Below are 20984 nucleotides of genomic sequence, written 5' to 3'. Positions count from 1 at the left end.
AGTTTAGGTTTGACATCTCTAACCTATACGTTGCGAACTTAGACAAAACCAAAACAAGATTAAGCATTGTTTTCAGAATATTTAATTTTTAATTTTGTTGGGTTTGATTTGGATCTTTCCAGTGTACATATGTTTAAACACCATCCTCTTCAAAACGGTTGTTTAAGTGTTCATTTTTGGGTAGGTCCAAGACGTGACTGGGACAATTCAAAGCGCTAGTTATCTCCGTAACACATCATATTTCCCCTTACATTAAGATAAAGTATACTCGTGAATCTCAATTGGATGCAATAAATAAAAACAAAATCCCTTCCCATCAAGGCATCAAACTGCCAAAGTCAATTCTAGAAAAATATTAAAAACTATTCTTTTTTTATTTTATTTTAGAGACTTCTCTTCCTTTTTATTCTGTAGGAAGAAAAAACAAAAAAAGAAGAAGAAGAGGAGAATCGTCTCTCTCTCTCTCTCTTAACTGTATCCGTGAAGGCAAAAAGATACGTATAAACAAATACATTTACACATAAATATGTATATGTATGTATTTATACTCTTCTAGCTTTCTCTCTCTCACCTGTACCTTTAATATGGTGTTTCTGTTTACGAGAAACCAAACCCACACCAATTGAAAACGCGACTTGTTGTTATTCAATCGCAATCAACGAGTAATCTCTGCTACCTCGTCTCCTCTCTGAGATCTCTCTTCCTCCCATTAGATTCGCCTGAGGAGGTACTCATTCTTATTCCTTTTTTCTCTGTCTTTTTATGGAATTTTCTAAAAATGCTGTAAGGTTTCAGACATATCCGGTAATAACTGGACTCTGAACTAATGACTTGTTCTAGTGTTCCAGCTCTTATTACATAGTACCGATTTGGATTGTCTTTTTTTTTTTTTGGTTTGTTTGACCTTCCTGCAATTGTGATGCTCTGATTTGTTTTCACGTTCGTAGCTTATGCTTTAATTTTTTGTCATTTATCTTCTTTTTCCCCTAATTTTTTTTTTGTTTAATTGCAAACCTTTTTGTGTGTGCTTCGGCATGAACTTAGGGGCCCTACTACTACTGGCGTAAGTTTAGGCTTCTTTTTTGGTGCTTTTTTAGCTTTACTGCTTGTTGGTGGAATTCACTTTTCTTTTTAAGTTAATTTCAGAGACATCCTTATTGTAACTGCTCACTTTTCAGTGTTGTTAGTTTAAGGAATGATGAAAGAAATAAAGCTTTCTATAACTGCTTCAGTTAGCTTCAGTTGCTTAGAAATGGGATTATCCTTTATGCCAGAGTTTGAGTTTGGAGCTGAGTTCTTGAAGATGTCAGATAGTAATATGTGTTGGAACTGTTTACTCAATGTTTTTTTTTTGTTTATTGATTATTGATTTTTGTACTGGTGTTTTGATTCAGTGTTCTGGAGGTTTTGAGTTCGACTTGTGATGATGGCATCATCTAAACAAGGATCAAAGTCTAGAAAAACAGGGTTTAGCAATTTCAAGGGTGCTGATTCCACTGCTTCCTCAACAACCTCTTCTTCAAAGCTTTATCAAGAGACATCTATCGATGATGGACATAGCTCTCCTGCTTCTTCATCTGCTCAAAGCAAGCAGCACTTCTTCTCACCGGACTCCGTACCGCAAAGTGCTCAGCGTTCTAAAGAGAACGTCACAGTGACAGTTCGCTTTCGTCCACTCAGGTTCTCAGTGCTTCTGTTAGGGATTGCAAATATTAGGTTGCTGTGTTGTTTTGTGAATTTGATATCTCTTTTCTGTGACTTAGTCCAAGGGAAATCCGCCAAGGGGAGGAGGTTGCATGGTATGCAGATGGGGAAACAATCGTACGGAATGAGTATAATCCGACGATAGCTTATGCATATGGTTAGTCTTAACAGTTTCATTAATGTCACGGTGGTTACATAATCATCATAAGTATTGTATGGACACATCACTCTAGAATAACAAACTAAGGATAATAGTGTTGTTCTTATTTGGTATAATCTTCCTTTTTTTGATGTATGGGTCTTTCTGTCTGTTAACGATTGGTTCTACTTTTGGCAGATCGTGTATTTGGACCTACAACAACAACACGCAATGTCTACGATGTTGCTGCACACCATGTTGTTAATGGCGCTATGGAGGGGATTAACGGTATGAAGTGACCAAATTTAATGGCAGTCTATTTTGTATTTAGAATTCAATTTCTGATATCAACTCATTTTCCAAACCCTATGTTCAAAGACTTAGTTCTATGATATTTATCATTCATGTTAATATGTTATATCAACAAGGCTGACTGTTCCTAGTGAATGTTAAAATCTTCAGAATAGTTTTGACTTTCGATGTACTTACCAGTTGATTTGTATGTAACATTGGGATGTTAATCCAACTGCAGGGACCATTTTTGCGTATGGAGTGACAAGCAGTGGAAAGACTCACACTATGCATGTAAGATCCCTTCATATGGATAGTTCTTGGTTTGTCTTTGTACCATGAAGTTCAATTTGTCATAAAAAGATCAAATGCTTTGTCTGAGAATCTCGTATTTCTTTCCATTGTCGCTAATGAAATCATTTAGATGCATGCTAAAAATAAAACTAATCATTGAATGTCAACTCAACAAGCGTAATTAACACATAAAAATTCCCTTCACAAGAGAAAAAGATTGTGATAGAAAAGTTTTCTTCGCTTCTATGCAGTACTGTTGTAACCATGTCTGATAGATTTCGTTGATTTTTTTTGGGTTCAAATGTCAGGGTGACCAGAGATCTCCTGGTATTATACCGTTAGCAGTGAAAGATGCTTTCAGCATTATCCAAGAGGTACTTCTTAGGATATTGGTTCATCAGATATTCAGTCAGATTCCTTGGCCTAAGTACTAGCAACCTCACATATCTATTTTCTTACAGACACCAAGCCGAGAATTTCTCCTGCGTATTTCCTACATGGAAATCTATAATGAGGTGCTATTATATATCTCTTTCTTCTCTGCTTCATTATCTATATTCAGCTTTAACAGTGTGGAGATCGATAGAACACTCTGTCTTTAATTTCCCTTTTTGAGTTTTTACTATCCTTACGGTTCACGTTATTTCAGGTTGTCAATGATTTATTAAATCCGGCTGGACATAATTTGAGGATCAGAGAAGATAAACAGGTATGTGATTCAGCTTTAGACATCTATTGATACATGCGTACTACTGCTCTCAGAGTCTCACTGGCTCGTAGTCGTAATATCTAAATTGCTCGTTATGGAATCCCAAAAGCTTCACATCATTTTATTATTATTACGAATTATGTTTAGGCTTGGAACTTGAAAAGTTGTGGTTCCATTTTTTCTTGTGAAAATTGTTCTCTTTCAGGACTCTGCTATTGCAATGTTAATATAAGGCTTTTTATTTTCATTGTAATGTCACATTGCCTTCAAGCAGACTTGAAGTTGATCCTCTTACTTATCGTTTGAACTAGGAATTTTATAATGAGCTTCTCATGATTATTCCCTTCTATCCCTTTCATGATAACCCTTCTAGAAGCCCCTCTGTTAGTCCCATACGTATCAGACTTCTTCTACTACGCGTGTCCTTTATCTCCAAATTTTTCGATTGAACCCATCTTTGTTATTGATTCTAGGGAACCTTTGTCGAAGGGATTAAAGAAGAAGTTGTTTTATCCCCTGCTCATGCGCTTTCTCTTATAGCAGCTGGAGAAGGTATGTGGTGCTTCTTCCTTTTCCCTTTAGCTAAAGAAATAGGTTTACTATACAACCTCATAACGCCAGCAAAGACTGTTGCAGTTAGCATACGTTTGTTAAAGATATTGTCATCAGAAAAGTGGTTCTCCTCTTCCTGAGTGAGACTATACAAGTGTGTTTTTTCTTTTATTTAACATTAGAGAGTAATTCTCTCTCTCAGGATTCCAGTATATATATATTTCATCCTTAAGATTGGTCATAATATAGTACATTTAATTCAATTGATTGAAATTTTGACCTCATGACAGAACAACGCCATGTTGGATCCACTAATTATAATCTGCTCAGCAGCCGGAGCCATACAATATTTACGTTGGTATGTCAATATTCTCTTTCAAATATTGGAAAAGTTGGTAGCTTTGTACAGTGGCTATATTCTTTCTCCGCACGTGATTATTCTTGTAGTGTGAATCATTGCACACAAAACTGTCGTTCTTTTCTATTACTATTATTGGTTAGAAGGTAAAAAATAGTAGTTTTTTTGGTCCTATAACCACGGTAGTACTTGAAATAGAATACTGAATTTTCAGACTTTCTTTTTTCATTCAGAATAAGTTGTGGACCACGTTCTGCTTTTCACATGTTTTCTTCTGTTCAAGGAATTTCTGTTTGTCTTCTATTCTAATTCTAGTTGTTTAGTCGTGTCAAGTGTTCCACCAGTTATGGTACTGCTTTCTTTTCATCGTAAACTCATTTGGATGCAGACAATAGAGAGCAGTCCCTTAGGCAACAAGATTAAAGGTGAAGCTGTTCACCTCTCTCAGTTGGTAAGCTTCTCTTGTGCCAGTGATATTATATTTGGTCATGATCAACTCTTTCTTGAACACTAGAGCGAACTCAACCGATATTAACTACCAATAATTTATCTCGTATCTGCAGAACCTCGTTGATCTGGCAGGTTCCGAGAGTTCAAAGGTTGAAACCAGTGGTTTAAGACGCAAGGAAGGATCATATATAAATAAAAGTTTGCTGACTTTAGGGACTGTAAGTTTTTTTCTTACCAAAGTTTTGTCTAGTCAACAATACGTTTGGAGTCAGTTAGATCGAAGGAGTTCATTTTCTATAATTATAAAACCAGGTCTGATTAAAGGATTGTGTGATATACATATCAAGCACACTTTATATCCCTTTATATCTTAAGATATGCAGTTCAAAATACATAACTTGAAGTCTTACATAACTTGAAGTCTTACACTTCTTAGCATTATCCAGTTCATCTGCAGAATCACCTTTCCGCCTTCATATCATTTAGCCTGCTACTTTTATCTCAGATCTGTGCTTGTCCAAAACTAAAATTAGATTGTTGTTATTCTTGTTTTTATTCTCTTCTAGAATGTTTTAAACATTCTCCTATTGGCTGAAGTCAGACAACTCTGCTGTGATGTTGTAGGTGATATCAAAGCTCACGGATGTGAAGGCTTCGCATGTACCATACAGAGACTCTAAGTTAACCAGGATCCTTCAGTCCTCATTGAGTGGCCATGACCGAGTATCTGTAAGTCTTGTTAGATCTGTTCTCCATCCTCTTGCTATTATAAATATAAAATCCACAACATGATCATCAGCAGAGTAATATACTTTACTGATTAGTTGTCCCTTCTGGATATGGTAGCTCATTTGTACAGTGACTCCTGCATCAAGCAGTTCGGAAGAAACACACAACACATTGAAATTTGCTCATCGTGCAAAACATATTGAGATTCAAGCCGAACAAAACAAGGTTTGCCTCGCATTTCTTCTTCTATCTGTTGTCTTTTTTTTTGTATCTAAAGGTCTTTCTTGCTTTCTAAATCTACAAAACTGCAGATACTTGATGAGAAATCATTAATCAAGAAGTACCAACACGAGATTCGGCAACTGAAGGAGGAGTTGGAACAGATTAAACAGGACATTGTACCAATTCCTCAGTTGAATGATATTGGCACAGATGATATCGTTCTCCTGAAACAGAAGGTATGAGTATTATGTTCGATTAGACAAGTGGAAGGATGTTTTGTGTCTTTACATTGAGAGAATCTGTAGTAACCTTGTCTTTTTTTTTTGTTTCTGGCTATATAACGTGATGATATTAGCTAGAAGATGGTCAAGTCAAGCTGCAATCCAGACTCGAAGAAGAGGAAGAAGCTAAAGCAGCTCTCTTGAGTCGAATCCAACGGTTGACGAAATTAATTTTGGTGTCCACTAAAACTTCACAAACATTACCTCATCGCTTTGAACCTCGGAGGAGACATTCATTTGGGGAAGAAGAGGTAGAATCACTGATATAGCCTGGATATTATAAATTGTTTCCATGGTCGTTTCTGAGAATATTTTGCTGGAGCAAGTACACAAAATTGCTAGTTTTGTTTGGCTAATCTTGGTTGATAATATGCGTGTGCAGCTTGCTTACCTACCATACAAGAGGCGGGACATGATGGACGATGAGCACCTTGATCTGTATGTCTCTGCGGAGGGAAATAATGAGATTAGAGATATTGCGTTTAGAGAAGAAAAGAAGACCAGGAAGCATGGATTGTTAAACTGGTTAAAGCCTAAGGTATGCAAACGATTGAATTTTCTTATTAGCACTGTGGTTTATTCTGGTTCGTTTCAGAACTGCACCTAGCAACTATAGGTTTGTACTATTGCGCACTATAGATTTATAGAGTTCTCATGTTCTTCAAAGAACAATGATATAAGTAAAGAGTGCTAATCATATGACCTTGTGTGCTTATTTGATTATTTGGTGCCTCTCTTGTCCCCTTTTTTGTAACAATCTTATTTTTCTCCTATCAGAAAAGAGATAACAGTTCAAGTGCCAGCGACCAGTCGAGTGTGGTAAAATCCAACAGCACACCATCGACTCCTCAAGGAGGAGGAAATAATCTGCATGCAGAGTCAAGATTTTCAGAAGGATCGCCTTTGATGGAACAATTCTCAGAGCCTAAGGAAGACAGAGAAGCTCTAGAGGACACTTCCCATGAAATGGAGACGCCAGAGGTACGAAGAGACATTTTCACATATGTTATGGTTCCAAAGTAACTACATCTTTATCTTTTCCACTTCCTGCCCTGTTCCCAGACTAGCAATAAAGTGATCGATGAGTTGGATCTTCTGAGGGAACAGAAAAAGATTTTATCTGAGGAGGCGGCGTTGCAATCAAGTTCATTAAAACGGCTATTAGATGAAGCTGCAAAGTCTCCTGAAAATGAAGAGATTAAAGTAATATAACCACTTTGTTCATGATTTGTATCTAGCTTCCGTTTAAATCTACCAAACATTCACTTTCCTGGTTATCTGTGTTACTTAGGAGGAGATCAAAGTCCTCAATGATGACATCAAGGCTAAGAATGACGAGATTGCAACGTTGGAGAAACAAATCTTGGATTTTGTTATCACATCACATGAGGCGTTGGACAAATCCGACATCGTGCAGGTAAGTTCATTGTTAAGTATTATGCAGTGACTTTTTTTTTCTGTGGTTCATTTCTCAAGCTATTTCTCTATAAATATCTTCAGGCACTTGCTGAGCTGAGAGATCAAGTTAATGAGAAGTCTTTTGAACTCGAGGTAAAGAATTGTTTCTGCTACAGCACCTAGAGATGTCTTGCTACTGCGTGGATGATAATTATTTCTCTTAGCTCCAGTATAATATCTACTCATGCCTGCATAAAGTTGCTTCTCTGCAAATAATGATGAAAGCTAATTGCATCTATAACGTTTTTTTTTTCTTTCTCATTCTTGATCTTGTTTACAGGTTAAAGCTGCAGATAATAACATCATTCAGGAACAACTCAATCAAAAGGTTGAGAGATTTTTTCTTTTATCGATTTGTCTTAAGTTTATAATCTGTAAATAATTTAATAACCAACGAAGTATTTTGCTGCAGACATGTGAATGTGAAGCGTTTCAAGAAGAAGTTGCAAACCTAAAGCAGGAACTCTCTAATGCCCTGGAACTAGCACAGGTTCTCAAACTTTTTATATGAAAAAAGCAACACCTAATAGCTAAATGATTCTCAAACTAAAGTCACTTGCCTTTCTGACATGACAGGAAACCAAGATCGAAGAGCTGAAACAGAAAGCTAAGGAGCTAAGTGAATCGAAGGAGCAATTAGAACATCGTAACAGGAAACTCGCAGAAGAGAGTTCATATGCAAAAGGTCTTGCATCAGCAGCTGCAGTTGAGCTCAAGGCATTATCTGAAGAAGTCGCAAAACTCATGAATCACAACGAACGACTAGCATCTGAGCTAGCAACACTCAAGAGCTCAGTCCCACAGCGCGGTAATAAGCCAGGAACAACAACAACAACCAATGCAAGGAACAATGGGAGAAGAGAGAGTCTTGCAAAGAGACAACAAGAGCAAGAGAGCTCGTCGATCGAGCTGAAGAGAGAACTGAGGATGAGCAAAGAGCGGGAACGATCATACGAAGCTGCACTTGTTGATAGAGACCAAAGAGAAGCCGAGCTTGTGAGGATAGTAGAAGAATCGAAGCAGAGAGAAGCGTATTTGGAGAACGAGCTTGCTAGTATGTGGGTTCTTGTTTCTAAGCTGAGAAGGTCTCAAGAAGGTGGTTCTGAGATCTCTGATTCTGTATCGGAGACGCTACAGACCGATCGATCGTTTTGAGACGTGAAGTAGTAGGATATGTTTGTGCAGTGATTCCAAGAGTTTGTGTTTGTGTAAGTATGATAAAACATAAAGTAATGATTTATTTGAAAATCATCAGATTGTTTAAAATTCAAGAAAAAAAAACACTGTTTAAATTAAGAGGTAAGAGAAGTGAAAAGTGGGTAAAAGAAGAAAATAATGATAGTTCTGGGGAGCTTAGAGCATGATGATTATCCCGGTCTCTTATAACTCATGATTTTAATATATTTTTTTTACACTTTTTGGTTAAAAAACATCTCTTATATATTTTATTTAAAAAATGTTCTTAGTTTTTTAATTAAAAACTAAGAAACGATTAGCTAAAAAACTCAGTTAAGAAACCAGGGTTAATCATGGTCTTAGTAAAGTTCTTAAAATTTTCACTTTCACCCAATACCTTTCCACTAATCCACATTTGCCCCAATTGATTTCCTTCTTTGTGTATACAACCCAAATTAATAATTGTTAACAAAACAGTAAAACACTATACAAACACCAAGAAGTGTACTCAATCAGATGTCTGAAAACAAGAAGTGCAACTGAAGAGTCTTGGATTGAAGTTAGAGAGGCTTAAGAGTGTTCTTAGGAGCACTTATCCACGGAGTGTCTCCAATGGCAAATCTCCACAAGGCATTGACATGTTGAGGCAATGCGTAATCTATTCCAACGCGAGGACCAACTAGTACTTTCTCCACATCTTCTCCTCCATCCAGAACCTCCAATCCTCCTGTTTTTCATACATCATTTATTACAACAAAGCTTAAACTCTCTTAAAGAATCAGAAAAAACCAGAAACTCCATTAACTGATTTTGGTTTATTTGTCTGACTAACCCGGAGAATAGAGGGGATGATGAGACCACTCTGTTGAAAGTCCAAGCGCCTGCCCGACCTGCAAGAGGCACATATGAACAGATTTCATGCATTGTGGATTTGCAAGGTGCATTCTGTTTGATGCAGATCAGACTAACCTTTCCTGGTCCATTTAGAAGAACAGGTTTGTCGGTTTTCTGGCCACGACGCTCCTGTATGGTCTCCAGCCCTGCAATACCATCACACCCTTTTAAGCCAACGTAAGATCTATGTAATCATTCTTAACGCAAAAACAGTATCAATAAAGCAATTATTTAAGTAGAAACATGCATCGATAAGAGAGAGTGTAATGAACAGTCTCACAGAACTGATGTGGAGAGATTATTACCGGTAACAGGAGAACAAGATCGTATCAAAACAGCAGCTCCAACTCCATCCTTATCAGCAACAATATTGAGCATCATATGAAGACCGTAACAAAGATAAACATATGCATGTCCTCCTGGTCCAAACTAATAAACAAAAAAAAACACACATTTTAGAGAATGTTATCATGTGTATTTAACTAAATGATAACAAAGCAGAATGAAGAAACTCACAATAGGTGCGGTCCGTGGGGTATTCCCGAACCGTCCATGGCAAGCTGAGTCATTTGGTCTATAAGCTTCCACCTGCCAAAGGAGGAACAATGTTAGAGAGTATTAGCTTCGTTAATCCAATATCAAAAACTTTTTACCAACAATTATAGTCAGAATATCAAAAATCCCAAAAAAAAAAAAAAAAAATTCTTTTAATAAGGAAACAAGAACAAAACTGTGTATCTGACCTCTGTGATCCGTAGGACAACATTGTCTCTCCTCAGGAACTTCCCGAGCAAACGTGGCGCTAGATCAAGCGCGTCTATTTGAAAGAACTCAGGAGGCATAAGCTTCATCTCGGGGGTGGTGCGGGTCAGTGGGTACTCGGGTCTGACCCGAACCGCCCGAGCCTTGGAACAGTGCTTCTTCTCTCGTGCTGCACGTAGAGCCACTGGAGTTGTAACCTTGTGTAGTTCCGATTCCTGTTCAACTCGCTTGGAACGAGGCGGCGTTTTCATTGACGGACAGAACCAAAAGATTTTTTGACTTTTTCGAATGTGTTCGACTCTTTGACTTTTCTTCGTTTTGTTATTTGGCGGGTGACTGTTACGCTGTCCGAAGGTTAAGCCTTAAACATAAACTTTCCTTATTATGACCGTCATATCAATTTTTTCCTCCGTTTTTCAATATTTGGCGTTTTAAAAAAAATTTTGAGAAAAATTGATTTTTTTTTGTTTATCCGATTTAAATTATATGGTTACTAATAATCCGGTTAAAACTTAAAAGTAAAACTATAGTTTATAGATAATTAAGTTTGTAATTCTCAATTTGAAGAGAAATAAAATAATTTATGGAGAGCTAGCCTGAAATTATAATCGGTGGAGATATTTTGACTTTATATGATAGTGGGGAAATAAAACACAAAATAAATAATGTTTTCAAATAAACATTTATTAATTTTATATTAATTCCTATTCTGTAATTTTGAATTATTTTTGAAATTATTAATGAATAAATGATTAAGAATATTTTTTTAAAAGAAAAATTAGATATACCACTCTAAAATAATACTTCCTCCATTTCAGAATAAATGATGTTTTAGAAAGTTTTTGTTGTTTCATAATAGATTGATGATGTTTTGATATATTTATGTTATTTTTAATTTTATTGAAAAATTATGTAACTAATTAGATATTAGAGTAATTTATGTAGTTGGTTGAATGATTTTTAAATTATATTCTTAAAACTAACTTTTAGTTATAAAAGTAAATTTTTTAAAACATCATGTGAAATAGATGGAGTAGGATTTAACATAATTTGTACGTTCTAGACACTTCCAAAGCGTTTCAAAAGTTAATTAGTTTTTCTTTTTCTGGCATAAGTATTATTTTATATTTTTCCATTTTTCAGTAGGAAAAAAATAAATAAAAAAAAAAACATTTTCTAGAGGCTTCGTTTACATATATCTAGGTTTACCTCCTCTGCTTCTTCCCACACATCTCATCGAATTCGACTAGCTCCCCACTCAATCACTCCTCGTTAGTTCAATCTCGAATCCCTAATCCACTCACCATGGCGAAGTTCGGCGAAGGCGACAAGCGATGGATCGTCGAAGACCGCCCCGACGGCACCAACGTCCACAACTGGCACTGGGCCGAGACCAACTGCCTCGAGTGGTCCCGCAGCTTCTTCACCAACCAATTCTCCAACGCCGTCATCCTCTCCGGCGAAGGCAACCTCTTCATCAAGATCAACAAAGTGGAGAAGCTCGAAGGCGAGGCGTACGTGAACGTGCGCAAGGGGAAGATCATCCCCGGCTACGAGCTCAGCGTCTCTCTCTCCTGGGAAGGCGAGGCGAAGGATTCGGAAGGGAAGACGATCTTGAAGGCGGAGGGGGTTGTGGATATGCCGTATATCTCCGATGAGAATGCGGATGAGGATCCGGAGGTTAGGGTTTCGGTTAAGGACGAGGGGGCGGTTGGGAAGGCGTTGAAGGAGGCGATGGTGAAGAAGGGGAAAGGGGTTGTTTTGGAGAAGGTTAGGGTTTTTGTGGAGGCTATGGCGAAAGGAGGGCCGTGTAGGGATGAGTTGGAGAATAAGAAGGTGGCTCCTAAGTCGGTGGCGGCGGCGGCGGCTGTGGAGAAGACTAGTGTTTTGCCTGCTGTGGTGGTGAAGGAGAAGGAGAAGAAGAAGGTGAAGACGAAGGAGGGGTTCAAGACGATTACTATGACTGAGAAGTTTAGTTGTAGAGCTAAGGACTTGTATGAGATCTTGATGGATGAGAATAGGTGGAAGGGATTCACACAGAGCAATGCTAAGATTAGTAAGGATGTGAATGGGCCAATTAGTGTTTTTGATGGGTCGGTTACTGGGATGAATGTGGAGCTGGAGGAAGGGAAGTTGATTGTGCAGAAGTGGAGGTTTGGGAGCTGGTCTGATGGTCTTGATTCTACGGTTAGTTTAGTTGTTATTTTTCATACTTTGGTTTCTATGTGATTGTGGCTGATGTATTTGACGTTTCAGGTGAAGATAACTTTTGAGGAACCTGAACCAGGAGTCACCATTGTCAATCTTACTCACACCGACGTCCCTGAAGAAGACAGGTTAGTGTCACTGCTTGAAATCTTTCTTATAATAGTATGGTAGTATGCAATGAATATTTATGGTGTTTGGAGTGCTTGATATAGCTTGGTCTTATATATAACTATCTTGAGGGAATCGCAACCACCTTTAGCCCGTTTTGTTCTCAATGACACACTAATTCTGACCTTAGTAATCTGTACTAATCCTTGCGACTGTTTAGCTTGCTGTATGTAGTTGTTGGACTCATCCAGTCATTGCTCTAGTGAATGAATACTTTTGGAATTTGGGTTTTGCTTTATTTGTTAATATATGATAGAACATTTCTATCTCTAAATCGCTCAACGGCCTATACGTCTTTAAATCTTCTACCTATGCTACCTTTCCACTAATTAGCTTTAGGTTATGCTGATAGAGCGCTTCTTTGTTCCTTGTGAACACCTGTTGGCTTATTCCTGAAAGTATTTGTTTGTCCACATTCCTCTTACTCGTCCTGTTGTGAAGTGATTTAGTCTGTTACTGGATGTGATTTATTTTCTCTGACGTTCCATACTGGCTGATGCAGGTATGGGAATGCGACTGTGGTGGAAAACACGGAGAGAGGATGGAGAGACCTGATCTTCCATAGGATCCGTGCTGTTTTCGGATTTGGAATGTGATTTGTGATTTTGATTTTCAAGTAGTCAAAATCTGCATTGCTTCATCCATAAGTTCGATTATGATTTCAATTCACAACAAGGGGACATAAGACGATGAAGAAATTTGTTTTCTTACTTGTAGTTTATGCATTTTCCATGAACTCTTTGGTCTTTTGTTAACACTATTTGGATTAATGGCACACAACAAACTATTCACATGAGAATAAGTTGTTTTAAGTGTTTTATTCTAAAAGTGGTGTCCATAGTCAACCACGGCATCAAGATTGCCTAAGGAACATTGTCTAAAGACTGATGAAAACTAGGAACAAGAAGCTTTGGTTTGGAACTATAAGCTTTTTGCTAATCGCAATGCCTAACCAACAAGTTACACATCAACCGGTAATTAACCAGTTACCAGAACCTGCTTTGACCAAAATATTACACATCTCAGCAAGCTCTTTGGATCGTTTATCTAAAAGGGTTTTGGTTTAGCCTGGAACCACGTGGATGAAATATTTATTAACCACAACATCAACAGAAACGTTTTTACTAGCTTTGTCAGGTATAGACGTGGGCACAAACAAGACCTACTTGAAATCAGCACCTACAAAATAAAACCAAAAAACATCTTACTCTTAATGTATGGCGGTCTTTAAGACAACAAAAATTTCTTCTACCACTTTTAATCATCAAGAAGAGACTTGAAATGTTACAGATTAAGGTATCAAGCTCAGACTCTTAAAATGTCATATTGTCAGTGCAAGATTTGAACTAGATTGTAATATTTAACATTAAGAATTTAGTTATGGTATACAGAGTATAACGGTTTGTGGATCTGTCATTGTGTTATCATTAAGCATTTAAGCTTTGTAAAGATAGTCATTGTTTTGGTTTTGTTAAAATGATGTTAGGCAGAAAATACTAATTTCAAATTAGCATTTAGTATAATTATGAAACTTCACAAAATCGTGTGGAAAATTATTAAAGACGAGTTTTAAATATGGTTGACCGGATAGTTAATTTTCTTACATCAGATCCAAGATTAGTATTCCGAAGATTGTTGCGGTTACTGGTATCAATTTCCTGGAAGATTTAAAATATCATCATGTCACGTACTGCATTACTAGTAACCCTCGTTGTTTAAAGCGGAAATGTCGCAACTCGTTTGCTCGCTTCATTTTGTTTTTTTTGGATCCTTCAAAAGATCCGCAACACTTCCGTTGGAGTTGATGCCTTAGAGAGTGCGTCGAGTGATTTAACATGTAATAAATATTCTTACGTACTTTTTTATTTCTCATTACACATCAAACGTTAATCAAGCGAACCAGATTAAGCATTATTAGCGTTTTTCCAGCATCTTTTCTTTCAAATTAAAACCGTTAAACACAAATTATTGACAAAGGAAAAAGCGTTAAATCTAATCGTGACTAATAAGTTCCTTTGTGGCCTTGTGGGGCTCGACCTCGTAACCCATCTTTTACGTGTAATCTGTTTCTTGCTTCCACCCCAACTTAACTGCCACATAATACACTTTTCTCATTCAAACTTACCAAACACAAGGCAAATTCGTTTATCTTTTACATTTTTTTCTGTTTCATGCTTTTAACAATCACAATCTCAACATTCCAAATATATATAAAACACAATCTCAACATTCCAAACATGGCGTCACCAGTGGCATTCTGGTAGTTTTCGCCATGACAAGGGGCAGTTTATAGTAAAAAACACTTTTATCGACGATTCTTAAGAGCATCCACATCAATGAACCCATTCTTGGGGTTCATCTTTTCAGTTTTTTATTATTAAAATTTTTTTCTTTTTCTTTTTGGTTTAAAAAAAAAAAAAAACAAAAAACTAAACCAATCGCGGACCGCCACGATACGTGGAGCCTGCGCTACAGTGATGAATTTTAGGAAAGAGGGATTCAGCCAACAAAACTTTAGGAGAGAGTGATTCATGGAATTGAATTATTTTATTATTTTTTTCTTGATTTCTGCAAAATATTACCCAACAGACACCTCTCTGTCTGTCTCTTTTATGTCTTCTCCAAAATGAAAAAGTCTATTCTCCGTCAACATTTCACTTTCCCTCTTTCCCAAATCCTTTAATCTCTCTCTCTCTCTACACTCAAAGAAAACACAGAGACTCTTCACGCGCCAAAAATAAAATAACTCATCACTTTCCTCTCTCCCTTACCATGGCGTCAGACTCTGTCAAGCATATGCCTATCCACGGCGGAACAACCATCTCCGCCGCATCCTTCGAATTAAAAAGCTTTCTCTCCGCCGCGAAACCAAGAAAAGCCTCGACTTTTGTATACGCCTTCGTCATAACCTTCGTTGCCTTCACTGTTCTCTTAGTCTTCACACCTTCTCCCATCACCGTCTCTCATTCCATTCCTTCATACATCCTCCCTAATGTCACTGCCTCCTTGACTTCACCGTCCAGTTTCACCGGAAACACCACATTGCCGGAAAATCTCACTCCGGCGCCGGAAAGTCTCGCTCCGGCTACTAAAAACGCAACCTTTGAGTCTCCCGCCGCTAATGGAACAAATTCACTTGCTTCTGACTCCCGGAGCGACCATGCATGGGAGAACATGTTGTGTCCCGACAACAAGACCAATGCTTCTGCTCCAAGTTCCGACAAACATGGATCCTCTGCTTTTAAGAAGAGGAAACAGAGGAGGAAGTCGTGGATGAGACGAGAGATAAAGTCTTTAAAGAACTGCGAGTTTTACGAGGGAGAGTGGGTGAAAGACGATTCGTATCCTCTCTACAAACCCGGTTCGTGTAATCTAATCGATGAACAGTTCACTTGTGTCTCCAACGGGAGACCTGACGTTGAGTTTCAGAAACTCAAGTGGAAGCCAAAGCAATGCACTTTACCACGGTAAATAGATAAAACTTTGCTTTTTAATTTTGACTTTAAAATCTAGTTCTTTGTCTTATATGGTTGATGTTTTTTTTTTTTTGAAAAATTATAAAAGGTTGAATGGAGGCAAATTGCTGGAGATGATTAGAGGAAGAAGAATCGTGTTTGTTGGAGATTCGTTGAACAGGAACATGTGGGAGTCTTTGGTTTGTATTCTTAAAGGATCAGTGAAAGATGAGAGTCAAGTCTTTGAAGCTCATGGACGGCATCAGTTCCGTTGGGAGGCTGAGTACTCTTTCGTCTTTAAAGTAGGTTTCTTTTAGTAATCAACAATCTGTTTCATTACTTGTTGATTGGATTATAATTGTGTGTGGTTGATAGGATTATAATTGCACTGTGGAGTTCTTTGCATCACCTTTCTTGGTTCAAGAATGGGAACTTACGGACAAGAACGGGACTAAGAAGGAGACCTTGAGGTTAGATGTGGTCGGGAAGTCGTCTGAGCAGTACAAGGGAGCTGATATTCTTGTGTTCAATACAGGACATTGGTGGACTCATGACAAAACTTCCAAAGGGTAATAGAGTTCTGTCAGCTACTTTGATCCTTGATTTGAGGGATCTGTCTCATTTGTTATGTTTGGATGCTTTCATTAGGGAGGATTACTATCAAGAAGGAAACAATGTTTACCCGAAACTCGACGTGGATGAAGCTTTTGGTAAAGCTTTAACGACTTGGGGTCAATGGGTTGATAAGAATGTGAATCCAAAGAAGTCTTTTGTCTTCTTCCGTGGATACTCACCTTCACATTTCAGGTAAATACATATCTCATTTTGTTTCATAATATAGGTAGTTTTAGCTAAAACACACAAAGATTATGAACGTTATTATTTTTTTAAAAAGTATCATCTAATTTATAGTTTAGATATATCTTAAACCAATCATAAACTAGTCTATATAATTTGACTGATCACACTATATCCAATACTTCAATAAATATAAAAGTTAAGTAGAAATGTAAAAACTACATAATTTTGAAAAGAAAAAAAATATTCACTAAAACTACTTATAATATGTGAAATAGAGGGAGTATAAAAAGAGTGTTTCTAAAAGTTGGTTTGGTTTGGTTGCAGTGGAGGGCAATGGAATGCAGGAGGGGCTTGCGATGATGAAACAGAACCGATCAAGAACGAGACTTACCTAACGCCTTACCCTTCTAAAATGTTAATACTTGAAACAGTTCTAAAGGGAATGAAAACGCCGGTCACGTATCTCAACATCACGAGGCTAACAGATTACAGGAAGGACGCTCACCCATCTGTTTATAGGAAACATAAACTATCTGCAAAAGAAAGGAAATCACCATTGTTGTACCAAGACTGTAGTCACTGGTGCCTCCCAGGTGTGCCTGATTCTTGGAACGAGATTCTCTATGCTGAGATGCTCGTAAAGCTCCACCAGCTTCGTGGCAATAGAAGGCGGAAACCTAAAAGTTTATAGGAGTTAGAATCTTTTTCTTAAGATGATGAATACAGATCTTTTAGGAAACACTTAGAATCAATTTTCACTTTTCAGATTTGTGCCACTGAAGGTGTAGAGAAAGTAAGAGATGGGAATCACATTAGTTTCTCATGATGTACGTACGTAAGAGATGAGTTAATCACCTTATGTTGCTGCATTTGTAGTCAACTACAACTAGTGACTCATTTTTTTGTGAAAATAAAAGATTGAGCCAACATTTGTCTAAATTCCAGTGCATACCCCTTTACTTATAATAATGATCAATCGATTGGTCAAACGAATACACTTAGAATTAAGAGCCCTGCAACGACTTTGGATTTAAATTGACACAGATCTTTTGCTTCAAAGTAATAGTATGAGCTAAGAACATAAAGAATGCACCAGTCCTTTAATTACAGTATTATGATGAAACTCACTAGAGCCATCTAGATACAATCTGAATGATAATGTCACATGTGGAAAGAAAGCATGAACATACTCAGTCGTCCTTCATGAGACTCCTCCGGTCCTCTTGGTGTGCAACCAAAACCACCACCATCCACGTCTTTTGTATCTCACAATGTTATCAGCAGCCTTATCCAAGTCCTCCTCCTTCGCGTCAGTTCCCTCTCTCTTTCTTTCTTTCTTTCTTTCTTTCTTGAGATTGCAAATTTGAAATTAAACTCTTATAGATTGTTTATTTTGATGTTGTTATGTCGGTCTCTGTGTAAATGTTTAGTTATTTTTTTCGATTTTTTCTCAGAACAGTGTCTCGACTTAAGTATTTTCTTGTTAGAGACTTAGAGCTGCTACTCTTTGACTCTCGTAAGATTTAGTTTCCTTAGTTATTGCTTTAAGCAAGCGAGAGACTACTCTCTTGACTGTTTTGGCCTTCTGATTTGTTGAATCCATGGCAATATTTGTGGTTTTTGTCTCCTGCTCTCTCTCTCTGTGGATGGGCTTTGTTTGATGTTACTATTATTAGCTCCACCTTCGAGATTATTATCTCTTCCATATGGTTCAGTACTGTTTAGTTTGACTTGCTTTGTCCGTTGATATTCTTAGCTAGCTAGGTTGGAGGACTAAACGGTTTATAACCCCACATCTTTAACTGTTTTCTCTACAAACTGTTATATAGGCCTGGACATAATATCCGTAACCTGAAATCCGAACCGAACCCGAACCAAAAAACCCGATCTGTATCCGGTCCGAAATGTAAAAAATATCCGAATGAGTTTTGTAAGGTGGCACAAAACATATCCGAACCCGAAGTGTTATTAACCGAACCCGAACGGATAATTCGAAAAACTGAAAAAGCCAAAAATTCTGAAAAATATCCAAAAAAACCGATCCGAATATCCAAAATAATATACAATATAATTATATGAAACATGAATATATACTTCAAATATTCAATTTCATATTTATTTTGATATTTTATCTAACAATAAGTATTTAAAATTTAAATAACTACCTTAAATACTTGATTATATATAAATAAATATATATTTTTTATGTTTTACTTTTAAATTTTAGATTTTATTTCGGATATATCCGAACCGATCCGATATAACCCGAATCCGAATGATATATGATTACTTTATGGGTTGTGATATAAAACCGATCCGAACCCGATGTGTTATATCAGAACCCGACCCGTACTTGCAAACTTACTAGAATGGGACCTAAGAGGTGTTATAAGAGAGAACCAAAATCCGAAAAACCCGATCCGAACGCCCACGGGTACCCGCACGCTCAGACCTACTGTTATATATCAATAATTTACGCTTTCAAATTTTTGTTTGATGCACATGAATTTGAAATTTCTTTGCCTTAAGTCTCCAAAACTCTCCAAAACGGTGACTGGATTTGTTGGATTTATCAACAATCAATGTGGTGAAAAGACATATGCTAGTGCTCTCATTCAAATGATGTTTTACATTCCAAGGTTTTGAAAAGCTATCTTAGAAATTCCAGAGACTATCCCGTCAAGAGTCTCTTCCTTTGTATTGAGAGCAGCAAGACTGCTGTTTCATTAGAGAGCCCAGACATAACCAGTAATACCTTGAAAAAGGGTTTATTTTGCAATTGTGAATGACAAGATGAAAGTAAGTTATTTTTTGCCTAACCTTATAGTTCACACTGTAGATGCTTTGATGTAAATTATTTTGTAATTACAAGGCTCACATTGGAAGATTTGTAATTCTCGGTTTGAGTGAAATATGTGTATTTTCTGCAACTAATGACGACTCCAAAACTAACACTTTGTGTCCAACTTGTGCACAATGTAATGGTAATTAGTCGTTGAAAACTAACATATGTGATTTAACAAAAAATTCATATATTAACAATTCAAAATTAATTTAAAGCTTTCGGATCCCAAACTATGCTGTCAATAAACATGTCCAAGTCATCAATCCATTTGCGTAAGGTTAATGAGATATCAAGAAAAGTCAAATTCATAAATTTTTAAAAGTCATAGAGCTCTTCAAATATGGTTGTTACTTCTCACATACTAGAGCATCGTCCACAAATTCCTTAGAGAAATTTAGTGTTATGATCGTAATTTGACTCTCATTGCAATCAGGAACAAGCTGAAATCTACTTATTTTTTATTGATGCTACCTCATGTACTTCATTTTGTTTGGCAGGTGAACCAGATGTACGAGTGTATCCTTATGAAATAGATCTCAAGAAGTTTCTTCTAACCACTGATGGTTATGGGACAAATCAATTCACTTACAAATTGAAAAGGTAAACTGTGTGTTTTGTTTGATGTGGTTGAGAAATAGTAGACACACACCAGATTCATTCTCAAGACACAACTTCATCTTCAGAAACAGCTTCTCTAGAAAGTCTAATATGGTCATCTAGAGTATTCACCATTAGTTCTCAGATGATCGATCCATCATCACAAACTCAATCAAAACTCTCTTCTTTGTTTCTGGCATGTTGATATAAACCAAAACAAGAGACTGAAAAGGAAAAAATTCAAATGCCAGCTATAGTGAACATAGACAAGAGCATGAGGAAGTTGAATGATATAGCTCTCTAGCATATTTTTTGCCATCAGAATGTACCGGACTTGATTGCCTGCCATCATATCATCATCAGCATTTTAATTTAGACCCAACTTGCTTCACACCAGACTCTCTTCCACATGATTTTTATATATATCTTCTAACCAAAAAATAGGACAGAACAAATTAAAAAAAAAAGTTTCATCGGGCTGTTCTTGTTAAATGCAATGAAAACAACAAAATCTAACAGTTCCCCATTGTCACTCTTTAAGGTGACTTGTTTAGCCTTTACTCACCTGAAGGAAAAAAACAACTACTATAACGGTGATGAAGCAAGTTGGATAAACAAAAAAAAAAGATTGGAAAAGGGCAAAACTTATAGTGAACATTGCACCCAAAAAAAAAAAAGTTATAGTGAACATAGACACTAAAATGAAGTATCTAGCTTTCTTACCTTTTCTACCGTTAGAATGTACGGGACAGCTTGTCAGCTACGAGCTTGTCTGCCAAACTTTACAATGTATCGTTCTATTGGTTACATAACATATAAAAATGAATAGACAGAGAGACATAGAACCGAGCATATGAAGATGAGAGAAACGAACTAACCTAAATTAAACCA

The 20984-nt window shown here is 37.0% G+C and overlaps 4 protein-coding genes across 5 annotated transcripts; 3 read left to right on the top strand and 1 right to left on the bottom strand.

Moving 5' to 3' along the window:
• The first annotated feature begins 113 nt into the window (after positions 1 to 113).
• On the top strand, positions 114 to 8483 carry LOC103870285 (kinesin-like protein KIN-7K, chloroplastic). Its single transcript, XM_009148405.3, has 24 exons — positions 114 to 727; positions 1395 to 1680; positions 1764 to 1861; positions 2042 to 2131; positions 2376 to 2428; positions 2737 to 2802; positions 2890 to 2943; positions 3078 to 3137; positions 3611 to 3689; positions 3980 to 4047; positions 4436 to 4498; positions 4611 to 4715; positions 5122 to 5226; positions 5344 to 5451; positions 5538 to 5684; positions 5804 to 5980; positions 6112 to 6267; positions 6507 to 6710; positions 6792 to 6932; positions 7021 to 7146; positions 7230 to 7280; positions 7468 to 7515; positions 7600 to 7677; positions 7764 to 8483. The coding sequence occupies exons 2-24, from the start codon at positions 1424 to 1426 to the stop codon at positions 8340 to 8342; spliced, it is 2913 nt and encodes a 970-aa protein (XP_009146653.1). The 5' UTR covers positions 114 to 727; positions 1395 to 1423; the 3' UTR covers positions 8343 to 8483.
• Positions 8484 to 8734: 251 nt separating this feature from the next.
• On the bottom strand, positions 8735 to 10953 carry LOC103870283 (DNA-3-methyladenine glycosylase). 2 transcript variants are annotated; one of them, XM_009148404.3, is made up of 6 exons: positions 10001 to 10953; positions 9774 to 9845; positions 9563 to 9686; positions 9333 to 9403; positions 9196 to 9253; positions 8735 to 9090 (listed from the first exon to the last, which is right to left on the bottom strand). In XM_009148404.3, exons 1-6 carry the CDS (start codon positions 10268 to 10270, stop codon positions 8924 to 8926), a joined length of 762 nt encoding a protein of 253 aa, XP_009146652.1. In that variant the 5' UTR covers positions 10271 to 10953; the 3' UTR covers positions 8735 to 8923. The 2 variants fall into 2 exon arrangements, with proteins under 2 accessions (XP_009146652.1, XP_033147419.1); XM_033291528.1 differs by having other exon boundaries at positions 9196 to 9403.
• A 231-nt stretch (positions 10954 to 11184) lies between these two features.
• LOC103870282 (activator of 90 kDa heat shock protein ATPase homolog) lies at positions 11185 to 13223 on the top strand. The gene is made up of 3 exons (XM_009148403.3): positions 11185 to 12206; positions 12276 to 12355; positions 12898 to 13223. Exons 1-3 carry the CDS (start codon positions 11325 to 11327, stop codon positions 12989 to 12991), a joined length of 1056 nt encoding a protein of 351 aa, XP_009146651.2. The 5' UTR covers positions 11185 to 11324; the 3' UTR covers positions 12992 to 13223.
• A 240-nt stretch (positions 13224 to 13463) lies between these two features.
• LOC103870281 (protein trichome birefringence-like 1) lies at positions 13464 to 20790 on the top strand. The gene is made up of 5 exons (XM_009148402.3): positions 13464 to 15862; positions 15960 to 16152; positions 16226 to 16419; positions 16499 to 16657; positions 16976 to 20790. The coding sequence occupies exons 1-5, from the start codon at positions 15168 to 15170 to the stop codon at positions 17340 to 17342; spliced, it is 1608 nt and encodes a 535-aa protein (XP_009146650.1). The 5' UTR covers positions 13464 to 15167; the 3' UTR covers positions 17343 to 20790.
• Positions 20791 to 20984: the final 194 nt, after the last annotated feature.

Source organism: Brassica rapa, chromosome A05 (genome assembly GCF_000309985.2).
Source record: "Brassica rapa cultivar Chiifu-401-42 chromosome A05, CAAS_Brap_v3.01, whole genome shotgun sequence".
Lineage (NCBI taxonomy): Eukaryota > Viridiplantae > Streptophyta > Magnoliopsida > Brassicales > Brassicaceae > Brassica > Brassica rapa.
The sequence above is the reverse complement of the archived record's forward strand: the minus strand, read 5'-3'. Positions and strand labels throughout refer to the sequence as shown.